General features: G+C 37.9%; 2 protein-coding genes across 2 annotated transcripts; both read left to right on the top strand.

Moving 5' to 3' along the window:
• The first annotated feature begins 16,460 nt into the window (after positions 1–16,460).
• Positions 16,461–17,278, top strand: LOC136836141 (ribosome-binding protein 1-like). Its single transcript, XM_067100138.1, has 2 exons — positions 16,461–16,821; positions 17,022–17,278. The coding sequence occupies exons 1-2, from the start codon at positions 16,461–16,463 to the stop codon at positions 17,276–17,278; spliced, it is 618 nt and encodes a 205-aa protein (XP_066956239.1).
• Positions 17,279–17,315: 37 nt separating this feature from the next.
• Positions 17,316–17,657, top strand: LOC136836140 (myomodulin neuropeptides 1-like). The gene has a single exon (XM_067100137.1). It carries the CDS (start codon positions 17,316–17,318, stop codon positions 17,655–17,657), a length of 342 nt encoding a protein of 113 aa, XP_066956238.1.
• Positions 17,658–26,100: the final 8,443 nt, after the last annotated feature.

Below are 26,100 nucleotides of genomic sequence, written 5' to 3'. Positions count from 1 at the left end.
GGTCATTTAGACAATAAAGACGGATTTCCTCTCCCCATTCACAGTCCCCCCATAGAGGAAGCTCTCAAAGATGAAAGTGCTGAGGAATTTCACTTGAATAGGCCCACGACCTTTGTGGAAAACTGGAAGTCTCCTCCTATAGAAGTAAGAGAGGAAAATGCAGTTAATTTCAGTGGAGTTATTCCAATATGACGACAAAAAGTTTCATTGTTCTAAGGGGGAGTTTATATACAGTGTATATATATATATATATATATATATATATATATATATATATATATATATATATATATATATATATATATATATATATATATATATATATATATATATATATATATATATATATATATATATATATATATATATACACAGTGTATTAATTATAGATGTATATTCATATAGAGATATATACTTGTATAGAGTTTGAGATGCAAGATAAGGGCAAAGCCTATTTTAACATGATTAAATACAAGGTTCTAAAGCAAATATATGCATATCAAACGGAATTGTCCTATTAACCGAATCACTTGGAGACATTTCCGGTTGCTCTGAATCGTTATGGTTATTGGCAATGTTCAATCTTGCCACCTATTTTGTGTCTTCTCACGCTATTCAAGAATTCTCTATTAATCTGTTACCTTAGATCCTTAGTTTGAGGAAACTGTTAAGTTCATTCCTGAAAGAGGTTCCGTTTTGAACCTTTCTTTGCTTAATCTTGAAGAAATTACACACTTCCTTTTTAGAAGTTTTCCCATTTGCGACTTCTTCACCCTAGTTCAAACAAAATACATCCCTCGTTTGTGAGTTGTTTACTTGTCAGTGTCTTGTTTGTCGCGGATCACTTTCAACAATTTGTTATTTATTAGGCCTTATCCTGTGCTGCCCGTTCCAGCATTTCCTCTATTAGACATCATAGAGGTAGATCTAACACTGACTAGGGGGTAAGATCGACATTTTTCCTTCACTGACTTTAATTCTATTTTCAAGGTCATAGTACACGATTATGATGACCCTTCTGAGATCCAAAAATTCTTGCATATATTGACATACTTCAACATACCACAATGAGACTGGCAACCACCAAAAGGTCCTCAGCAGTCCTGCTCAGGGAAACATATGATAACAAACACAATCTTCAGTCTTTTCTCTCATAGCAGTTACTTGGCCCTAGTCGGTGTAGGCGAAGGATTAATTACCGAGGAACCAGTTCAACTCGGACGGTGTGATGGAACGGAAGTCATGCAAAATGTCCTGGGTAATGTAGAGGTGATTTCATTTCTTAATGGATATGTGTCTAATACTTACTAATGTTTTTTTTTCAAGTGTGGTTTTGAAAAGAATTTAATGCAATAATAATAATAATAATAATAATAATAATAATAATAATAATAATAATAATAATGTCGCAGTATCATGGGACACCAGAGTAGATGAGAAAGAAAGGAAAAACTGTTAAGTATCACGACCTGAAAGTTTAAATAAGAAGGATATGGGATATGCCAGTGGAAATTGTACCTGTAATCATAGGAACACTAGGCACGATCTCAAGATCCCTGAAAAGAACCCTGGAAAAAATTAGATGCCGAAGTAGCTCCAGGACTCATGCATAAGAGCATGCTGTCAGAAACAGCGTACATAGTGAGAAAAGTGATGGACTCCTATGGAGGCAGGATGCAACCCGGAATCCCACACGATAAATACCATTCAGTTGAATAGGAGGACTGAGATCGATAAAAAAATCAACAAACAAATAAAATCATAATGATAGTATTTTTTCATTTTCTATATAATTCCTCTTCTGTTTCCGCCGAGATTTTCTCAGTGTCTGGAATAGATGAAAGGAACCACCCAGAAAACAACAACAACAACAACAAAAATCCTAGAAAAAGGAGACGGGGAGGAAACCATTGTCCCAAATCCAGCTCACGTATCAGAATTTCTCTTGTCCTGAGTCTAAGACTCTACTGCAAATGATATCAAAATGGGCGTCGCTTCCAAGTCAGTAACCGTCACTTTCCCTGTCCCGAAAGGAAAGGACGGCGTCTCCTCCGATGTGAAGGAAAGTAATATGAATATGTATTAATCTCTCTGAAGTGAACTTTATATATTTCAAGCTATGATTGGATACGGGAGAGACAGGCGAATGCATGATGTGCATGTGTAAGCATGCACACACTTATGCATACACATTCACACACATGCACACAGACAGATAGACACACACACATATATATAGTATATATATATATATATATATATATATATATATATATATATATATATATATATATATATATATATATATATATATATATATATATATATATATATATATATATATATATATATATATATATATATATATATATATATATATATATATATATATATATATATATATATATATATATATATATATATATATATATATATATATATATATATATATATATATATATATACATATATATACATATATATATATATATATATATATATATATATATATATATATATATATATATATATATATATATATATATATACTTTTTTTAACAATTTCCCTGGGTTTATGGGATTTTTACAGGCCGGCAACGGAAACTTTATTTAATTGGCCTAGGAGTTCTGACTTGCGTAAGGGAAATCGTAAAAAACAAAGAACAAGGGATGATTTTAGAAGCTGAAGGCTCTCATTCATAAGGAAATATTACGTAAACACTTGGGATAAACTAAGGAATTATATTTACAAAAGAAAGCATCAGAAGGGAAAATGGGTAAGTAACTTGTTAAAGGGCTTGCAACACCTGAACATCCTTCTACTGGAGTCTTGACTAAGGGCAAGGCACAGTCCAAGATGAGTCCACTGCGAATAGATCCCTCTGCAAGAGAGATTTACACATTAGACGCCAGTAAAGGAACAATATAACACAGAATATGACTCGAGTCTGCACTGAGGGTTCCAAGGACTCTAGGAATAGCTGAACACTTTACACTGGAACATGAAACACTGCAAAAGACACTGAACAAATCACTCAAGGATGAGAAACAATACTGGCACTCGGTAACAAGAAAAGGGCAAACGGTCATGACTGAAAAGTCTTTCTCTCACTTTACCTTAGGGGAAATTAAACGGCTTGCAACGCCTGAAGATCCTCCTACTAGAGTCTTGACTAAGGGCAAGGCACAGTCCAAGATGAGTCCACTGTAAATAGGTCCCTCTTAGGGGAAGCGGGTCTCTGGCAAAGGATGACGAGGAAAATCACACACTTGACATCGTACTCGGGTTCCTGGGTAGGTCCTTTCGAAGATGACTGTAGTACTGGGTTCACGTCAGGAGTCTGGTGTGGACATCTGGGTGGAAGGGTGGAGGGTGACCTTTCGGCGTCTTGTATCACTCGCCCACGTGTATAGCTAACTGCAAAGATGTCTCTGTCCAAGGACCTTTTAAGGCCGCTGTCGAGAGTAGGGGCCCTGATGTCAGGCCCGTGTGGTGACTGTGCCCAAGGTGTGTCATCTTCCAGGTGTCCTGACCATCTGCGTGCATCTCCCCAGGTGTCCTGTGGAAAGACAATCCAGCCGACTCAATCTGCCTATAGAAGGGTTGTTTTAGACAGCTTAGTTGGGCTAAGCTGCTTAAGGAATTGGCACCCAGCCTCTCATCTTTGCCTCTTTCGACCGTGCCATCTAAATGTCTGTTTCAGGTAAAGGAAAGGGACTGATCGAACTGTTGATAACTTTGTTTTGATATCCAGGTTCTACTTTCAATAAACTAAGTGCAAATTAAAGGTCGGCTGTGCAACGACTTCTTATATATAATAATAATAATAATAATAAATAAATAATATATATATATATATATATATATATATATATATATATATATATATATATATATATATATATATATATATATATATAAATGTTAATTTTAACTGAGTCTTTTCAAACACCCTGAAATTTGCTTTATTCAGACAACTTGAGTATATTCAGACACCCTGAATCTGTTCATTTCGAACAATATGGAGTCTCGTCAGACATACTGAACCTGTTCACTCAAACAACCCTGAGTCTTTTCAGACATGATGATTTTCTAACGGGTCACGCCCATATAAGCATTATCTCAAGATGTCTGCAACATCCAGAGCCCAAGAAAATAAGGAATTTAAGTTCTACATGTCCACTGGAAAGGACATGGGACTGTCAGGACAAGCCCTGAGGCATTGGGTCCAAGAGACAGTAGACGATGCCAAGGCGGAAAGAGAGGCAGAAAGGCAGGAGAAGGGGAAAGAAAGAATAGCCCAGGAGAAATGAGAAGAGGCAGAAAGACAGGAGAAGGAGAAAGAAAGAATAGCCCAGGAGAAACGAGAAGAGGGAGAAAGACAGGAGAAGGAGAAAGAAAGAATGGCCCAGGAGAAATGAGAAGAGGCAGAAAAACAGGAGAAGGAGAAAGAAAGAATAGCCCCAGGAGAAATGAGAAGAGGCAGAAAGACAGGAGAAGGAGAAGGAAAGAATAGCCCAGGAGAATCAAGAAGAGGCAGAAAGACAGGAGAAGGAGAAAGAAAGAATAGCCCAGGAGAAACGTAAAGAGGCAGAAAGACAGGAGAGGGAGAAAGAAAGAGCTCATCAGCTTGCAATGACAGCTCACGACATGCGCAACACACCAACACCCTCTCCTCACTCAACCCTCAGCAGTGTGGGTACCCTCATAAGGAAATGGGACAAAGCCGAGCCTGAAGCCTGGCTTGACCATATTGAAAAGGTCCTGATGACCTATCAGCCCTCTACTGAAGAACTGTCTCTGATCCTCGGACGACACCTTGAAGGGAAAGGTGTTATTGCCTTCAATGCTCTCCCCACTGAGGATCAAAGAAATCTTGACCTTGTCTGCCAAGCCATTATAAAGGCTTTTGAAATAACTCCCGACCATTGGAGGAAAAGGTGGAGAAATATGCCTAAGGAATCGGGCCATTCCTGGTCTGAGTGGACCTGCAAGAAGACCCAGCCCCTAAAACAATGGCTGGAATCTCTGAAAGCCACTAGTGTGGAAGATGTCCTCGAACTCTTCCAGCTCGGGGATTTCTTATTTTATTTCCCGCCAGCTCTCGCCACTCATCTATGCGATAAGACACCTAAGACAGTGGTTGAGTGCTGCGGTTGGGCTGACATTTGGGATACTCATCATCCCCATCTTAGTTCCCATAGACAAAAATTATATCCCTCCTCACCTGCCTTGACCACCTCCCAGCAATCTCACAAGAACGGGCACCCCAATAAGAAACCCGTGTGAGGGTATTGTAAGAGAAAAGAGCACCCCACTGAACAGTGCCGCTTGAAGTCTGAGAAGCAGCCAGAAGCCTGTCCTCAAACGGGACAACACCCCGAGCCACACCTGGGTCATGGACGAAGGGTAAAGGGCTTGCTCCCTCCAATGGGACTGTGCCAGGCAAAGATTATAGTCAGACTTACTGCCCCGCTTGCAAAGTCTATGGGCACTCCGCCCAATGGGCAAGATGTCCTAATAATAATAAGTCAAATGCACCCTCCCTTGCCTTGGCAGTCACCGACCCAACATCCTTAGGTCCTCCAGCCCAGGGTCCCATTTATGTGACACTTCCCCATGGTAGGTGCCCCGCCAGGCAGCTCAAGGCATTTGATGATTCTGGTGCACAAATGTCCCTCATAAGGGAAGACAAGGTTCCCTGTGGAGCTACATAAACTCGTCATGATTGAGGGTATCAATCACTTTAAAATGATACTTCCTACTATCCAGTTGAGGATCACAAGACCTCATAGATCTGAAATTTGCGACCCTGTAGTCACCAGATACATTCCTGGAGGTTATAACCTCTTCCTGGGACAGGAGTTCCAGTCCCCATGTAAGTTACAGCAATCCAGAGGTCCCAAATCCCACAAATCATTCATTAAGTATGAGTAAGCCTCAAACACCCGCATTCGTTCCACTGCTAGTGCCACCTGAGTGCAATGTGCAGTGGCCCCCTCCATCAAAATAGATTCCAGATCAAATTCCAGTGCCTGGCTCTGCCCCAGTGCCAGGACCCCAAATACATTCCCCTCCAGGAGATCCTACTCTTGATTCACAATCTCTGCCAGTGTCACTTAGGTGCACTGAGCAGTGCCAAGCTCCGTCCATCCTAAATGACGAGCAAATTCCAGATCAATTATTAGTGCCCGGCCCTACCTTAGTGCCAGCACCAGAGCATGTCCCCAATCTCCATTCCAGATATCCCCATCCTGGTCCCCTCTCTTCTCCCGGCCTGGCTCAGCTACCAATGCTGGTAAGGGAGACGGGTCTTTCTGCCCACAGCGGAAGCTCACCCAAAAGTGCGGCCTCGCAACCCATGCCTGAGCTGGTCATTCTTACCTGTGAGCCTCTCACAACCCCTACGATTGCTTCCTCTCTGTCTCAGTCCACTGCAAACACAGCAATGAGTAAGGATTCTGCTATGTCTCAAATGGCCGATGAACTCAAAGAACTGCGACAGATCGTGGTAGAGCTTGAACGGGAGGCAACACATGCAAAACATATGACAGTACCGTACAATCAAACAATGGCAGTTGCCAAACACTGTTAAGAAAAAGATCAGAAAATGGATTGGGAATATATGAATTTTCGCTAACAAAATGGCCATACTGATTACAGAGAATGACTTTATAACATGCGCTAACAATCCAATGGCAAAGAATACTGGAAACAGTTCTGAAGACAGCATATCAAGAAAAGTCGAATACTCCACAATAAGAAAGAAATGCAAAAAAAAAAACAAAAACAGATGATATGGAAAATGCGTAGCTGGAAGAAACAGGGGGTAGCGAAAGGCCAAGTTCATGAGGGCAGGCCCACACAGGAGGAGAAGGGTAATTAAAGGATTAAAGAAGACAGCACACACATATAAATACAGCTGGGCTACGTTTCCAGCCATTTTACAGATAATTGGCAATAAGGACTGTGTCCTAGAAGACGTGTAACTTTTTTTAATAAACATATCTGTTACATACCATCCAGTTTGAATGAGGTCCTGTTAGTAAACACACACACACACACACACACACACACACACACACACACACACACATATATATAATATATATATATATATATATATATATATATATATATATATATATATATATATATATATATATATATATATATATATATATCTATTCATAAATATTAAGCCATAACCACCTCTATTGCGGGAATCCATAAGGAAGGAATTCCTCTGGGTAACATAGTTAGAATAGGACCCAGGGATGGGGCTACAAATCACCCTACAAGAGGGGAGTTTTTGGGATTGGCTTTTGGAAAAGGTCAGCTCAGGTTTTTGCAAGTTAGAACGATAAGGACATCCAAATGCTATGTAGCCTTTCTGCCCCCTTGTTATAGAGGTGACTTACAACCCTAGTCTTGTGTTGAACTGTTTACTGGTATTAGAATTTTTCCAGCACACGTGTTTACCTAAGAGAATACCGCCCTTGCCAGAATCACCAAATCCTTACTGAAGTGGGACGAACCAGTCAGTCTACAACTAACCTGAGATCTGCACAGATGTGTGCCTGGTCTCTCTAAAAAGGAGCCGTTGCTGACTCCTTATCTCTGAAGCCACTGGTATCATAGAAGCTGAAGCAGCTCCGTTCAGTCACTGAAGGAAGACCAGTCTATGCCACCTCTCATTGCAAAAGCTCATGCAATTGGAAAGATAATGCAGTATGTGTCTGAAAATTCTTTTCTATGTGCCAATATACTATTTCTAAAACGTTACTTCTTATTTCCATAACACTTTTCTTTTTCCTCAAAGTAATTCTCCTAATTGCTTGCTGCTATTCATTTATGTTTCTTTGTCATATAAACTGAATTATTTATTGTTCTTTGTATGAATTAAGTTAGGGATAAAGCGCCCCTTGCTTTCCAAGACAAAGTTAAATTCTCCCTCCACGGTGCTAGAAACAGTTAATGAGAAAATTTTTTATGTGCTAAGCTTATCTGGAATACTTCTATTTCCTGAACCATGTTGTCTCGCCCCTTCATTGTTCTGCAAACACCGCCTTTGTGATTCACACCTTGAAGAGGCACTCATTCCTTTGCAACCCAGTCATCTGCTCCTGTTGTCTACTGCAAGATTGTCAGTCTTGGGCCGAGGCTCTTCCTTTGCAATTCATAACTATTGTGAATGCTGTTTTGAAGACAATGTAATCTCCTGTAATGGTGTTTATTTAATTACCAATTGTTCTACTGGTTTGCACACCAGTCAACATTTATTCCATTTTGTAACTGATTCATGTAAATTTCTTACTAACCCCAGACATCCTGTGTTGTGTTGAATGTTTGCTTTGATTATGTCACTTAATTTGGCAAGCTGGATTGCTTCCCAGCCCTCAGTAATCTTGTTGTTTATTGTATAACTAAAGAAATTTAAGTAACCCATTTACCGCTAGCTTTCCATGGTTACCATCTTTATTGTTTAAATATAATGTACTGGGGAAGTAATCTATATTTGTTACATTTCATTACAGATTTGGCTGTGTTTAAGTCCCCCTAAGGCCAGAATTAAATTGAAATAATTAATTCAAAAGCATTTCTTTTAAACCCATAACAACAATATATATATATATATATATATATATATATATATATATATATATATATATATATATATATATATATATATATATATATATATATATATATATACATGAATGAATTTTATCACATCACCGTGGTTCATATACAAGCAATAAGCTACAAACGTCCTTTAATATCCAATTCACTCTACCTCGGGAATAATATATTTTCATATATGTTACCCGAAGGGGAATTTCTTTAGTTGATAATAAGTTTGTCGTCTCGTGGGCTCGAACCACGGAAGACAAGAACTCAGGACTACAGTGACGCGAATTTTAACCACACGACTGCATGACATCAGTTAACCCTCGTGGAGGGTTTTAGGATAAGGCGGGGCGCCAACTTTCTCTTTTGTGGCCCCTTCCTTGCCTGTTGTCTGGCGCCGTCGAGGAAGGCATCTGGAAATAAAGCCTTAGGCAGTCATTTTGAACAGAGAGACAGGTTAGGCTTAATCATTTTGGGGAATGAAGGTAAGAGTTCATGAAGAGGAAGTGGAAACCCAAAGTTCTAGTAATTAAAACAATTGAAATTAATTTTATTTCTTTCTCAATTACATTATAGATGTAAAAAAAAAAAAACGGTGAGGTGGCTTGGAAAAGGTTCATTCCGTTGCACCTCCCAAACCAAGTTAGCATACACACCCAAGATTGGGTGAGAATGATTACCAGCAAGCAAACTCATTTAAAGACTTTACTTTACTTCTCTCTTATTTTCCTTTGGTGCCTTATAATTTAATGTAAACTTCTGCATAGCAATTAATTTCAAGAGCCAAAGCAGCACTGACATTTACGTTAATGCAGCATAAATACTTGCTACTAGAAATGACATATCCTTATCATTAAATTCCTATAACGTTAAGGCAGCGTTAATCAGAATATTTTCACAACGTAATGCTATAGTTAAAACAATGAATTAATACCAGGTTAATTCTTGAGATGCTTCATGCACTCTTAATAATAATCAATTACGAATTTTGCCCACTTTCAGTTAGTCTGCCTTGAAGAGGCATTGCATTAAGGTAAACGTGGTCTTAGTTAGGTGATTCCACGATACTTGAGCAACAGCTCTGTGCCATTCGGCACTATAAACACAAGGTCGCAAGTCGGAGACCCGAGACTTATTATAGAGATTCACAAAGAGAATAGGTGACAGATTCACAGTAATCAATGATTGTTACTAAAAGATGATGATTAAATATGCCGAAATTACATCCCTTAGCCTATGGAAAATGGCTAGGTTCATTCTGTAACCCAAGAAGGCCACAAAGCTAGCCAGAGGGCGCTACTCCTCCAGCAAGATCATTTGCTAACATCTACGATAATGGCACTGTGCAAAGTTGGCACTCATATAATAATAACTAATGGCAATGGCATATTGTATTTAAAATGCATCATGCTGCGGCAGGCATGAAAGGAAAGCCATAGGATTTGTGCAGTTGGCATATCTGTCAATAGCACTCTGCATGGGCAGAGGGGATTAAGTAAAATGGGGGCCATGGTAAGGCATAAAATAAATGTGAGTAATAATCAAAAGTAAGGAAGGGGAAATGTTAAAGGAAAAGAATAAGGGATAGAGTTGTAAGGAATTTAGATAGGTGAAGGACCCTGACATCCTCTTCTGGATAGAGGTGCCAAAGTCTTAGTATGGAAAAGGGATGTCACCTTGCCATTTTGACACGGGTGCCAGGAAAGCTCGGGGGCTCTCTTTAAGCTACCTGGAATTATCCACGCCTGTAGTATTTCCTCCACGGACCTCTCTTACTTTGATGGTTTGTCCTGGTCGGGGAATCGGTGGAACCGAGCCCTGTGGGTTAATGCGTCCAATGTAGTCCTGAGTTCTTGTCCTTTGCTGGTTCGAGCCCACGGGACGACGAACTTATTATCAACAAAAATTCCCCTTCAGTAACATATATGAAAATATATTATTTCCGAGGTAGAGCGAATTGATATTAAAGGACGTTTGTAGCTTACTGATTGTATATGAATCACAGTGATGTGATAAAAGTCATATATATATATATATATATATATATATATATATATATATATATATATATATATATATATATATATATATATATATATATATATATATATATATATATATATATATATATATATATATATATGTATATGTATATATATATATATATATATATATATATATATATATATATATATATATATATATATATATATATATATATATATATATATATATATATATATATATATATATATATATATATATATATATATATATATATATTACTACACCATAAAAAATGTTGGTAATCTAAGAGAGGGCCAGGACTGCAGTTGCCAGGCATAGCGACGTTACGTGTCGTCCAAAAGGTTGGCCCCAGGTACATCATTCTGCAGACTGTTCTGCCACAGAAGGATCAAATAAAAATGGAACCTAAAAGTAAACTGAATTTTAAAAAGCATACAGACAGTGACATAAGATTATGGAAGGTTGACTAGTGAAAGAATTTACACTTCAGATGTAGAAGCTAAAAGCAAAGCTAAAATACTTCTTATTGATTCTTACTTTATTCGTTTTTAGTGCAAAACGTCAACGTAACTTGTGGAAATTATCAAAACCTCACTCAGTGCAGGGAAACCTAGATTGATCATAACATTCTTGTATCAATTTCCTGACACTCTTCTCGAATAAATATTATAGTCATTTCGACGATAAAACGTCGAAATAGAAAAAAAAATATATGAACATAAGGAGGAACGAAGTTCCAAAAGCCACAGATGTTAGTGCAACACCGTCATATGCAAATATAGACACACAAAGGGAACACACATGTACACACAGACACACATGGGAAACGAAAGTTTCCAAGCGTCACCCAAGCACCTTGACCATATCCTCACCTACGTAATGTACACACGGACACACACGCACACACACACACAAAGGATATATACTCTGCGACCTAGAAAGACTGCATTAACAAAACTTGAGTTAAGTCTTCCTAATAGTTTAATTATTAACAGGAAAAGGGTAAAACAAATATAAATTCTACCAAAACCTGGTTCCTTTAACTTAAGCAGATACTATATTCACAAGGACGAGAATGGAGTTAAGGAAACTGCTTCGTGAAACCTGGAAAGCCGAAATGAACAAGGATTCCCTTGCAATAAGCCTCAAAGGCCAGTTACCTTGCAAAGTGAGCTTTCACAGTACAGAATGTCTGGGTGTGAACAACCACAAGACAGAGAAAAAGAGAAGACTACATAGAAATCAATGTTATTAAAAAGTCAGATAAATATACATTTTTATATTTTTACCTGTGAAGGGAGTTTAAATCCTTAGCTGGGAAGTTACCTTTATGACCTAACTGAGAAAAGGACTTACTTATCATGGAAATAAGCTTATCTGACTGAAATTGCAGGGTCAGGTAAAACAATAAGAAGACAAAGATGAGCTGAAGGCTTTACTTAACAGGGAATGTTGCAGATAAAACACGTAGGTTCACTTACAATCACATATATTTACATTAACACAAAATCAGAAGAATGGGGAATAAATTAGACAGGTAAACAGATTCCTGATGAAGAACTAATTTACAATAACAAAAGGAATAACTGAAGATGCCGGTTAGAACCACGGCACACACGCACAATCGAAACGGGGATTCCACAGCAAGCAACTTCATCTGCAATTGAGAATGCATGTGGTTACGTGACAGAAAATTAGTATAATCAAAGGAAAAATCGAGAGATGTGCGGAAGACGCCAATAAGTCTTGATTTGCAACGCTGGGAAACACTTACAAATTTAAATTTAAATGAAGGTCAGGTCTATGGGGAAAATTGCACTTGGAAATCGAAAAGTAAATTAGTAAAAGATAAAAGAATTCATGACTATTAAAATACTTCAAATTTGAGCACGTTGTCTTAAGGCGGAGTGTGAGTCCACATCGTTTTGCCAGATTGCCGGAGGTGGAGGGGGCTGGAAGGGACTTAGCACTTGAAGAATATTGGGTGAAGAAAAACAGCCACATGTTAGGAATATGGCCCTGTTGGGGAGGAAGTCGAGGGCCCGGACAATGTTGCTGGATCTGCTGCCAGGCCGTCTCTCCTTTGGTTCGGGTCACGTAGCTCCTTTTATGACCTTGCTGGATTATCTTCCCATGCTCTCAGCATTCCATTTTCTATGGGTGCACACACATGGGTATTGGCGCGATCCAGTGACCTCGTGATTGTTCCGATCAGTGGCATGGTAAGGCTACGACCACATGGCAGTTGGTTGCTATGGGGCCTTCCAAAACTTTCTCTTTGGGTAAATCCCCATCACCGGTTCATCTGGTGCCTGCAACGGGGACTTCATCTCCAAACGGCTTCGCACCTGGAAGAGAGGATTCGAGACAGCCATGGGTAAGAGAGAAAGGATTAACAGTGTCTAGGGAATGATACTAAGAGATTTAAGAACGGACAATATTTCTCATGACCTCCTTGTCAGTCAGCAGTGTGATTAAAAGTTACTGTAGTTTTTTTGAAAAGAATAAAACCTTTCAAGTTTATAGTAAATTCTCTTAAAGGAATAAAAGTTATGTTTCCTTTGCACAGCTTGGAGGGCGAGTTGACTTGGGAAGGGTATCACTTCGTTGTAACATAAATGTCAGAAATATGAGAAAAACCAAGTTTAAGGCCATAACACTTTCAAGATATATTTGTTGGACTGAGGGCAGATATGAATGCGATACTTTTCTGACCTCACTGTGAGCCATTTCCACTCCCGCCGGACCCCTGCAAGTTTTTGCACTGGTCACAGTTACTCACGCGTCAAAGACATCTGCCAGTCATTGATGGTCACTTCCAGTAGTGAAGAGACCCAGCGATGATTATCGTCACTTTCCGTTGTGCCCATTATTGTTATTTTTTAGAATAATATATGTCCACAAAAAATAATTAAAATGATACTCTAGCTTCAGTATGAATGTGGTTTTCCTGTAAATTTCGTGGCAGGTTGAAAAATCTTCGTTAAATACACGAGTCATGAAGCTCGACCCACGACCACCTTGATTTACTCTATCGCTTCGTCTGTTTTGGAAAGAGTTGCTCGAGAGAGAACGTGGTCTCAGCCCCTGGGGAAAAAGGTGACTGAACAAATACTGCAAATTTTTCAAGATGAAAATGAAACTGAATCTTACATGCTTGTCTCTGTCTCTTGGGGTGAATTGCTTTGGGATATAAAACAAAGGAAGCGCTGGAACAAACTAAAAGGGGTAAATTTTGGGAACTTTTTTTGCTGTGGTGAAAGTGGGAAGGAGAAACTGGAAATCTATGGTTGTTTTGAAGCCAGAAGAATAGAAGCAGCAAATGAGAAAGGGGACAAAAAAGGCAAATGTCGCCTGACGGTACGAAATGATGGACATACGCAAAGGTCAGAACCTGATTCGAGGAACTGCAGTTATTATTCCTTTTTATCATTAGTTCTTACAAGTTTTTTTTTTATCAAGTTTGCATGAAATAAGAAGCAGCATGTTCCTTTTAAAACGGATCAAAGAAAAGGGTTATTTAACTAACTAACGATAACAAAATTAATTTAATTTCCTTTATCAATGAGCTTCTTCTATTAGGAAACACGAGAAAATTAATATTTTTCCAGTTGTGCTTCCATGAATTCTTGCTTCGGTCCCTTTTACACAACCATTCTGGAGAGAGAAAGAAGAAAAAAATGACGCTCTCTTCCGTCAGGGGTTTAAAATAAAACCTACTTGTCTAGATATTAAAGCTGGATAAAGAACCAAGAAATCTTTATGAGACGGAAAGAAGAGTAAGAAATGACAAGAGTTAGGAGGAGGAAAAATTACAGATAAGATCAAACTAAGAAGGCAGGATGGGATGAATAGAGTGGCAGTAAAGGAATGAGGAAAACAGAAAGGGAGATATGGAGCAACAAAAATGAACACAGACGCAAATATGAAGTCAATGAATAAAAGAAGGCGAATAGTTAGCAAACAGGGATTAAGTCAACAAAAGGGGGCAGCAGTAAAGTGGATAAAGAAGAAAGACTGTGCGTACGGAGTTGGTGAAATGGGGCAAAGATGAAATATTAAGGGAGGAAGTGAAGCAGGGGTTGAAACAGGGGTAGCAAAGGATGCAACGAAGTTGGAGGATACATGAAGTGAATGTGTAATCAGCACTGTAGAGAATGAAGCAGAGCGTGAACTAATGACGTAACAGTGTTGGCAGAAAGACAACTAAAGAATTGCAGATGATGGGAAACACAGAATTACACTAATTACTAAAGTAAGGGGAAATCAACTGAAAATCAACGTCAGAATAAAACAGCCATGCTAAATCTTGGAGGAACAGGTGAGACAGAACCTTGGTGTTATGGACTCGGCAGTACCTTACACAGGACTGAATTTGCACTCGAAGCTCGGTTAGTAACTGAGACACTTGATCTTCCTGGCGGAGGCATCTCAGGAAGTAACTGACGTCTTGCTTGTGCACAGGTTCCTCCTCTTTGTGAAATTCACTAGTCACGTCAGGCGTTTGGCGGGATGCAGTGCTAATAGGTTTCCTCTTTCCTCTTTAGCTGGTCCGCTAGTATAGTGGTTACTGTCGTGGCATGCCACTCAGATGTTGCGGGTTCGTGTCTCCCCAGGGCAATGAAAAATCACTGGCTCTGTATCATGATCAGCTTCTGCTGCAGTGTTGGGTCTGCAGTGGGAGGTTGAAACCAACCTTCTTTGGAAACTTGAATTTCAAGGCAGTGGCCCCTGTGAGCTTGTTCCATGTGAATAGGTTTCACTCACTGAAATAATAATAATAATGTTTACAAAGAAATGATGGACCTATCATTCCAAATGTTAAACTGAACAAGTGAATATTTTCATCGTTAACCGTACACTGTAACAACATAAACAACAAGTAATAAACTAGAAATTTCAGCATCTGAAGCAATGCTGTGAAAAGCTATGCAGAACTCATGAACCTACAAAATATGCTTATCCATGGAGTAATATAAAAGATAATATCAAATCGCAAGTGTAATTATCAGTCGAATCTATGTGGATATTTATATGTCTATCTGTAATTCGCGCATTTCGTTTCTTACCTTCTTTTACGTCTGCTTCTTGAGTGCAAATTGACTTTTCAACAGAACTTAAAGCTTAGAGATACGAACAAAAGGTATGTCTTATCTTAATTCAGGAATACTCTGTGCCTTAACTCATAGCCAGAGAGCAACTAATAGATGTCCCAAAAGCAAAGAAAAATAAAAGTACATATTAACATGTACCAATTTTGAGTGGAAATAGAAGGCTGTATGTTATAGTGAGTTTTAGCATGTGTAACATGTGCTAAAAACACCATCCCTGGCATTCGAATGATGGTATTAAACATTAATTCCTGCCGCATTCAAGTAAATAATTGTATTAACATCAGGATTGGAATAAAAAAAAAGAACTCAGAGATTCAGCTTTATGCTAGATCTTTAAGAAAATGGCGGGTGAATGACCAATATCGATTTAGGGACAGGTGGACGAGGTTAAATATTTTCGAAACACATAAATAGGGCACGAAAGATGGAAGGTATCCGAAGAGAAGGCATGAAAGATGGAAACTATCCTTAGAGAAGTCGCAAAAGAAGAAAGTATCCTTAGAGGAGGCAAGAAAGAGAAAGTATCCTTAGAGGAGGCATGGCAAAAGAAAATATCCTTAGAGAAGGCATGAAAGGAGAAAGTATCCTTAGACAAGGCACGAAAGAAGAAAGTATCCTAAGGGAAGATCTGAAAGACATAAAGAAGGTATGAAAGCAAGAAAGTATTCTAAGAGAAGACACAAAAGATGGAAAATATCCTTAGAGAAGGCACGAAAGAAGAAAACATCAGTAGAGGAGGCACAAAAGAAGAAAGTATCCTTAGAGAAGGCATGAAAGAAGATGGTATCCCTAGAAAAGGCATGAAAGAAGAAAGTATCGTTGGAAAAGGTACAAAAGAAGAAAGTATCCTTAGAGAAGGCGGGAAAGAAGAAAGTATCCTTAGAGAAGGCACGCAGGAAGAAAAAAGTATCCTTAGAAAAGGCACGAAAGAAGACATTTTCCTTAGAGAAGGGGCAAAAGAAGAAAGTATCGTTAGAAAAGGCACGAAAGAAGAAAGTATCCTAAGAGAAGGCCCAAATGACATAAAAATGGCACGAAAGACGGAGGGTATCCTAAGAGAAGGCGTGAAAGATGGAAAATATCCTTAGAGAAGGAATGAAAGAAGAAAGTATCCTGAGGGAAGGCATGAAAGAAGAAAGTATCATTAGGGAAGGCATTAAAGAAAAGAGTATCCTTACAGAAGGCACAAAAAATGAAAATATCCTTAGAGCAGGCACGAAATAAATAAGAAAGTATCCATAAGGAAGGTACTAAAAAGGAAAGCATCCCTAGAGAAGGCACGAAAGAAGAAAGTATCCTTAGAGAAGGCAAGAAGGAAGAAAATATCCTTAGAGAAGGCACGAAAGAAGAAAGTACCTCCGGAGAGGGCACGAAGGAAGAAAGTATCCTTAGAGAAGGCACAAAAGAAGAAAGTATCCTAAGAGAAGGCCCAAAAGATATAAAGAGGGCGCGAAAGACGGAGGGTATCCTAAGAGAAGGCACAAAAGATGGAAAATATCCTTAAAGAAGACACGAAAGAAGAAAGTATCCTTAGGAAAGGCATGAAAGAAGAAAGTATCCTTAGAGAAGGCATGAAAGAAGAAGGTATCCTTAGAGAAGGCATGAAAGAAGAAGGTATCCTTAGAGAAGGGATGAAAGAAGAAAGTATCCTTAGAGAAGGCATGAAACAAGAAGGTATCCTTAAAAAAGGCACAAAAGAAGAACGTATCCTTAGAAAAGGCACGAAAGGAGAAAGTATCCTTAGAGAAGGCACGAAAGAGGAAAATATAATCAGAGAAGGCCCAAAAGAAGAAAGCATCATAAGCGAAGGCACGAGAGAAGAAAGTGTCCTTAGAGTAGGCACGAAAGACGAGGCCAGAAAAAACATACAGTATCGAGGATGAAAGTAATAAAAAAATATCCTGGGGAACCGATGCAAGTAAGAACATATCTTTAAGAATGTAATGAAAAAGAAAATATCTAGGAAGAAAACAAGGAAGAAGGAAAATACCCAGGAAGGAAAGGGAGAAGGAAAAAATCTAGGAAGAGGCTAAGATGAAAAATTTCCAGGAAGAAGGAAACGAAAAACGCAAGCTATCATGGAAGATGGTAACAAAGATAGGAAATATGCAGGAAGAGAGCAAGATATGTTGGTTATATCCAGGAAGAAACTTTCTGGAAAAAGGTAAGAAAGATGAAAAGATTTCAGCGCCAGGCAACTCGTAGGAGACCCCACACCACTGACTATATAGGTACGTTTGTCAAACACTAGGTCAAAATACATATTCCTATTTCAAACTTTAACCTGTGGCACTGACTCATGGTAGGGTAAGTAATAAACGAGTCATGTCTGTCCAGAGTGGTGATGGAAATATTTCAATTTGTTCAATGTCAATGAAGTTAAATTTCAGTTATAATGCACACGCTACTGGCAAAATGACGAGATAAAATCACAAAAACTCACGTGTTAGCGCCTAAATGACTCAAAGGTTGAATTTTGTTTTATGTAAAGGGTTAATTTTCTAAGTAATACCTAATTGTTTAATCAGTTTAGCTTCAAACACCGGCCAGCTATAAGTTTTCACATACCTAGATGGAGCAGCTGCCTGAGGTCACTAGAGAAAGCTAATAATTGTTCTCCGGATATTAACTTGGATCCATCAGACAACTACTGTACTTGGTACTTGGGTGTAGTCTGGACGTACCCCAAAACTTTGACAAGGAAAAACAAGTCTATAACGAAATCATAAAACTATAGAAATATAAGTGGTAATTACAATCTACAATCTACAAATACCTATTCTATATGTTTTACAACAAAGACCCATGGACAAAGTATTAGTAATGATTCATTGCAATGAATAATAATTCGTAAGTGAAGATATTTTTGCTGGCGCCAACCCCCGCCCCCAATTGTTATCCTGGCTACGCTCATGGCCCTCAACGTATAACTTTCTCTTTGAGAATGAATTATTGTGCTGGACTTTCATTCATGTTCTGTAATTATTATCATCCCATATATATATATATATATATATATATATATATATATATATATATATATATATATATATATATATATATATATATATATATATATATAGTATATATATATATATATATATGGGTGTGTGTGTGTATATAAATTCCATGCTCCTCGTTACAACTAAAAAAAAAAAAAACACTGAGTCATTCACGTTACTCTCCAGAAAACAGGCTCTGGATCATCTTCAGACAAATTCCGAGACCGGGAGGAAACACCGGAATAGGAGATTTAACGCGGCCTTTTTGCTGTCTCGAATCGTCGGGTATATTGACTTTGCGCTCAGACAGCATGAAAGTGGGACTCAAATCTCTCAGTCACTACGCTGTCCGCCATACCAAGAGGTGTTGCATTTTATTCTTTTTTCTACGTGAATTGGCGGTAGTCATCTCTCTCTCTCTCTCTCTCTCTCTCTCTCTCTCTCTCTCTCTCTCTCTCTCGCTTTCTTGTCACATACACCTTTAGTTTTGTCTTCTTTTAGGAAATAAGTGAAGGTTTCTCTCTTACTCCTTTGTAAGTCAAGAGGTCTCATTTTTCTTTATATAATTACAACGAAGGTTTCTCTCCACACCCTCGCCCTGATTTATTTTTTCTTTTATTTTTCATTTTTGATGGGAGTGCAAACGCGATTAAGTGTGAAATTAGGGGACCACCAAAGGCGCCACCGAGGTGTCAATCAGGCCCAGGGTGGAGCCCGCTTAGGAACCCGGTGAGCAAAGTCCACAGTAGCAGTAGAGAAATTTGAAATAAAAATTATATAAAAAAAAAAAATTCCCTCGATCACATTCTTGATAAGAACATTTCTATGGGAAAATAATTTAAGATTTGGGCAAATTATTTAAATTAGTACACAAAAACACCTGCTTCCAAGTGGTTTATTTTAAATGACATTATCATTTAAAAAAAGTTGCTGAAAACTATCAAATCAATTTCTTCAGCTGGGCATCTCCAGCACGCAACAACATTTCAGCTGGATAGTCAAATTTAATACTTGGGAGCTTCATTTTCCCCTAAACATTTATTTACAAGTACTTCGGCATCTTCAGCCAAATCAACCGTTTTGTAGCTTTTTTTTTTTTTTTACCTGATAAGGATGTTCTCCGGTACACTATATTTTCAGTGACCTGACTGTTCATTCGTAAGCTACACTAGCTGCCTGACCTGTACAACAAATGTCCAGTTTCTGGCTAAGCGTAGATAAATAGTTTTCAGTATTTAAATAATGTTCCTACCAAACAAAAAGATCTGTATGAAATGTTTCTCTTCATGATATTAGTACTGTATATACAAAGTGTTCTGTTTAAGTTTACACACTGAATTTATGTTATGGGCAGTTTGAATTCTCAGACATTGTCACACGTGAAATTAATCTGAGGAAATTACTTGAGTGGTCTGTATAGGTGGAAAACAGATATCCACACTTCCCTTTATTTAGTGCGAACGTTGTTTAGAGGTCCTGTATGCATGCAAAGAAATATATTATTATTGAGAAACATCTTTAAACCTTAGCTATTCAGTTGAAACTATGAGTATCTTATTAGGTGGATGGAGAGTCAGGAAACAAACAAAAAGGCGTGGGTAATCAGAACTGCGAACTATATTCCATCATGTCTTTCTTTAAGCTTTTTGTTTAATCGGCAGCCCCTTTGTCTTTCCTTAGTTAAATACATATACACTTGTCTTCCAAGCACACTTGCATCCCTCGAGCACCACTGTTCTGATTTACTGACTCCCCTGCTCCATTGTGTAAAGGAAAGAACTAGAGAACATTTGCCTTCTGAAATATCAAAACACTGACATGAAGTGCATCAGAGGTACCATTTTACTTGAAATAATACCCTGGGGGTTGAATACACCGTCCTTGTAGGAACCGTTACGACGGTTGTAGTACATAAGAAAGGCTGATTCTGTGTTCTCATCCTATTAGCTTGAATGTACTGACCTGTGCACACATAACGCCCGTCTGACCTTTTTTTCTTCTCCATTTGGAGATCAGCAAATTAAAAGCATTTATTTTCTTAAGTTGCTGGTTCAAGTTATAAACTACAAAGCTACAGAATACTTGCTCTCTCTCTCTCTCTCTCTCTCTCTCTCTCTCTCTCTCTCTCTCTCTCTCTCTCTCTGTTCATTCCTATAGCCCTGTGTCTCTCAGGAGAGGTACCCACCATTTCATTTGAGCAAGTCCTTTTTTCTTTCCTCTTTGTTTCCTTGCTTCTGTCAAGTTTAAGCTAGGTTTAGGCAACCTATTTCCATCCCATTTGGCTTTCGATGAAATGTCACACGTCTGAGATGACTTTTCCATTATTATGAGCTTCCAATCTGTCAGTATCATGAGCAACAAGTTGACCGCTTTATATTCTCCTTGAATAAATCTTAGGAAAGTGCACCTTAGGTCTTCTTCTTCACTATTTACATAAAGAACACATTGTGCAGTTCCAATATGCCAACATAAAATAGTAAATGAAAGTCAAAATTTGTACAAAAACATTTAAATCTTCATTACATTAGCACCAGTTTGTTATAAACAAGTAGCAGCGACACTGTGCAAGCTAAAATAACCCCAACAATATAACTAGTTCCAAATCTTTATTCTTAACAACCCTGATGACCAGCCTACCTTGAAATCTTACTCTGATTCCTCCTGGCTTCAAAATTAATAATCTTTGTTACTCAGAATGAGACAGAGTCCTCCCCCAAACAACCCATGTAATTGCCAGGCTTCACCAGATACTTTGGCAATCATGTTATCTGAAGGAAATCGTTTCTAGCCAAAGTGAAACAAGAGAAGTTCCAGAAAAAGCAAATACAAAAACCTTCTTATGAATATTTGAGCAAAATCTGTGAAGGGATAATAAAGTCTACAAAACTATTAACTGAAATGTTTTAATCCCTTGACTTGAAATCATTATATCTTTAAAAGTGGCACATAAAGGCATGTGGACTCATGGAATGAATTCAGTATGTGATTACTGTTTTTCTTTAATCATCTTGAATCACTATTTAATGTCAGAGGGTGGATATGGGTTAATGGCCAAAGCAATATTGAGAATTTGGATAACGAACGGAAATAGGCGCAGTTTGCTTAACTCTTTGCAATGGCAGCCTTACTAAAACAAAACAATGGGTCTATTTTTTACTTCATTCTCCATTACACATTGCGTCTTTCCTTTTACCCTCTCCAGTCCTTTTTCATACCAGTTACTGAAAGTACTGAAAATTTTGAAGAAAATCTTCTCACAAGCATCAATTATGACATTTTTTAAAGTCTCTAGTGATAGTACAACTACCTTTAATATCTTAACTGCTCTCCATAGATGCAGCCCAAAGAATTATATTTTTCTGAATTTGAATGCATTATTACCAGTGAGGATGTTCTTTATTTCTTCCATACAAAGGGTCATTTTCTTCATTACCTTTGTCTAAGATTGTTTTTCCTGAGTGAGTTCCCACATGTACTCCTGCTGCTTTTCACTGGATCGAATATTAGAGGTTGTATCTAAAGAATTGGAACTTTGCTTTGACTGATAAGCATTCCTTTTCACCATTTGAGTAGCAGTGTTTTGAGCTGTTGAACCAAATTTAGAGATGTTTGATGATGCATGAGCCCTAACTCCTCCCAAAGCACCAAAGCAATAGCTTTTCCCCAGGTTTTAGGGTCATTTCCAAATTCACTCCATTCTTTGTTGCCCTTTGCACAATCTCCGACTTCATGCATAGCTTTTGTTGCTACAAAAGACACTATTCCACCTGCTGTTCGAACCCCGAGTTTAACTGCCCCTCTTTTGAAGGCTTCTTTGGCAACATTTGAGACTGCAACACTTGCCAGGTTTTCCATTGCATCTGCCCCTCCACCTCCAATGATGCCAGTAGCAAATCCAACACCAACGTCAACCCCAAAGTCTTTTCCATAAATCTTTTCTTGTTTAACTGCCTTCACAGAGCCATGGATGAGTGAACTAATCCCAGCTCCTGCCACCATCCCTCCAACTATAGAGAGGGCTATACCACCTGTGAACACAGTCACTGCTATCCCTGCTGCACCAGCAATGGTGCCTCCTGCAACTGCAGAGACCTTTTGGGCAATGTGATGCCCATTGTCAACGTTGCATTTGCATGTACATGTCACTCTGACTTGACATGAGCAAGTGCACTCCTCACTTGCCTCATTGTGACTGTCAGGACAATTCCTACAGGTTTCGCAGCGGGAATCTGAATTACCCATAAGTAATTTTTGTCATTGAACTTAGCCCATGAAATAACAAACCACAGAATTTTCCTGTTACATTAATGAACTCTAGCACTGCAATCTTGCATTGACAAATTCCACTGCATCTCTAACAGTTGCAAATCTAAATCCTTTCAAGTCCATCATTTCACTACTTCTGTAATGAAGTCTAAAGTCTACAACGGGACTCCTGCCAATATAATGTCCTTTCCTCACTCACACGATGCACTGAATCTACTATACTATTTAAAACTTACAGTAAGGTAAGTAGTTCACCTCAGAATAGTCAAAGTTAGAATAGTCACAAAAATTAAGTCCACTACTACCCAATTAATAAAGCCCACTATCTCACTCTTGACTACAGCAAAGAAGACTGGCAATACTTCTTCTTTCAAGCCACATGTCCTTCAAGATGGCGTCAGGTAAAGCTGTTTTTTGGTACCTTGACCATAAAGGAATGAAGAATATATTATTTATTATTATTATTATTATTATTATTATTATTATTATTATTATTATTATTATTATTATTCAAAAGGTCTCGCTCTTATAAAGAACAAACAAAACCTTTTGCACACACACACACACACACACACACACACACACACACACACACACACACACACACACACACACATATATATATATATATATATATATATATATATATATATATATATATATATATATATATATATATATATAACATTCATATGAAAGAACCTTACTAGATGTGCACATAGATATGGAACACACCAGAATGCATACACATACGTGGACATAAAAAAAAATACACGTATTTATATAATAAAAACCAAACATATGCACACATTCATATAAACCACGTAAAACAATATGTGCAAATTAGTATGAACAAAGCATATGTGTTTACACCTATACATGTAACTGGAAAAACGTGCCCACATTCCCATGCAATGTCCATAGGGAACAAGGCATCTTTAGACCGATCACATGGTAACGAGGAGAGTAAGTCAATGGAGTGCAAGATCCTCCGACGTTACTTAATGGCATTTTCGAACAAACAACCACAACAAAAGAGGTGTCATAAAGAAAATTCTATCTTTATCTTCTTTCCACCACCCCAAAAAAAGTTTTAAAACTGAAGGTAAAGACATTTCGCTCATCTGGTTTTGAGGTTGGTCTTCAGTTGAGTGGCAGCTGTTCAAGGCTAACCTAAGCACTATATATATATATATATATATATATATATATATATATATATATATATATATATATATATATATATATATATATATATATATATATATATATATATATATATATATATATATATATATATATATATATATGTATATATATATATATATATATATATATATATATATATATATATATATATATATATATATATATATATATATATATTATATATATATATATATATATATATGTATATATATATACATATACATATATGTGTGTGTGTGTGTGAGAGAGAGAGAGAGAGATGTTCACATGGAATAGGAACTGTGCAGTAGCTTTATGAAATGTAATCCTAAGACTAATTTATCCCCAGAATGTTACAGATCTCCGTTTCTGCACTGATTTTGGGCCGAAGTGAAGGCCATAAACCTATAGTAGTCAACGAAAGCGTTGATGTACCAAAAGCATCTGACCTTCCTTGGAGGTTACCTAAACCCTCGTAGCTGGAATTGGGTTTTTAGAGGAATGCTGTGTTTGTGTGTGTATGCGCTACGTATATAATATCAAATGGCAATAGTTACGTCAGCGACTTAAAAAAAATCACAGGAGCTCCCTACCTTCTTACAAATATTCATTTATGCTTTGTCAAAATTCTTGGAGTATGTATTGTTCAGCACCTACTGTCTTTATATCACCGTTTTACAGAATAAGAGATGTAATGCCATAACTTCAGCGTCTTTCAAGTCCGTAGATTCAGCAAACTAACTTTTCCGCTTGCTTGAACCTCCCTGTAGACCTGGCCTCTGGCCTTGCCAGTCCCTCGGCAACAGAAACGTACAGTACAGCGATGAAGGAGCGGTGTGCCGTTTGCTTCTTTATCAGTTTTTCTTCTTTTTTTGTGGGGGTGGGGGGGGACATGAAATTTCTATACCCGGATGTTCCTTTATACTCTTAGATGGCTTATCACACAGCATGCATCAAGGATTCGTCCTACATGTAACATATCTCGAATTAATGTGCTTTTTGTTGCCGAGTGTCCAAAATAGAGCTTAGGCAACTCCGTATACCCTCTAAGGTATATCATTTTACAACCCATATATGTGTATTTTTTTTATCATTCCAACCCTAGATAACAACTTATCGTAAACAGATAGCGACCGGTTATACAACAGACGAACATCGATACAACTAGGTTATTGTCTGGTGCATAAAGAACAGGAAGAAATTAAACGCAAAATTTCGATTTTGGCAATATACTGATTCCGGGTCGCGGGTCAAGGTGGCGTTGGAATTTGCGAAGAGAACGTTTCATGACAAAACATTACCAGATATCTCCAGATTTAACAATCCTGCCACACTACATACGTTTTACACCCGTTTGACGATATTTCCTTCCCACTTCTCTCGAACATGTGATATTGTTGCGAACGTCGTGTCTTAATCCGTCAGAACATAAAGGCTGCCGGTTTATTCGATGCAGAGACAAATAGCATTTAATCCAGTGTCATTCTCTATGTGGGAAACTCCCCGCCCAACAATCTTTTAATAAAGTTTTTGTGTATTAACTTATGTTCTTATGATCTGTCCCTTGTTCATTATATATATAATAATAATTAGTATCGTTTGTTGCCATAAGAAATGACTGATTTGATATTTTCTTGTGAATTGCCTTCTCCCGGATAACATGCAGACGAGAACTCTGTTATTTGTATGGGTTATTTTTGTGACAGCCAAATATGTCTGCATATTTAAGAATTTGGGAGAAATATGTACGTCTCTATTGCACGTCGTGATAATAAGGTAAGAGATCCGCATCTGTCGAGAACGACACTCTTACATTGTTTGGTTTGATTTCTACTACGATTCTGGCAAGTACGGGTATCTGTGGTGAGGA

This window comes from Macrobrachium rosenbergii, chromosome 56 (genome assembly GCF_040412425.1).
Source record: "Macrobrachium rosenbergii isolate ZJJX-2024 chromosome 56, ASM4041242v1, whole genome shotgun sequence".
In the NCBI taxonomy this organism is placed as follows: domain Eukaryota; kingdom Metazoa; phylum Arthropoda; class Malacostraca; order Decapoda; family Palaemonidae; genus Macrobrachium; species Macrobrachium rosenbergii.
Note: the sequence above shows the minus strand (reverse complement) of the source record. Positions and strands in the feature narration are given on the sequence as shown.

Coding starts and splice junctions, on each gene's coding strand:
- LOC136836141 (XM_067100138.1), top strand. CDS start 16,461: ATGGAAAATATCCTTAGAGAAGGCACGAAAGAAGAAAACATCAGTAGA. Junction 16,822..17,021: donor AATGGCACGAAAGACGGAGG/GTATCCTAAGAG, acceptor TCCATAAGGAAG/GTACTAAAAAGGAAAGCATC.
- LOC136836140 (XM_067100137.1), top strand. CDS start 17,316: ATGAAAGAAGAAAGTATCCTTAGAGAAGGCATGAAAGAAGAAGGTATC.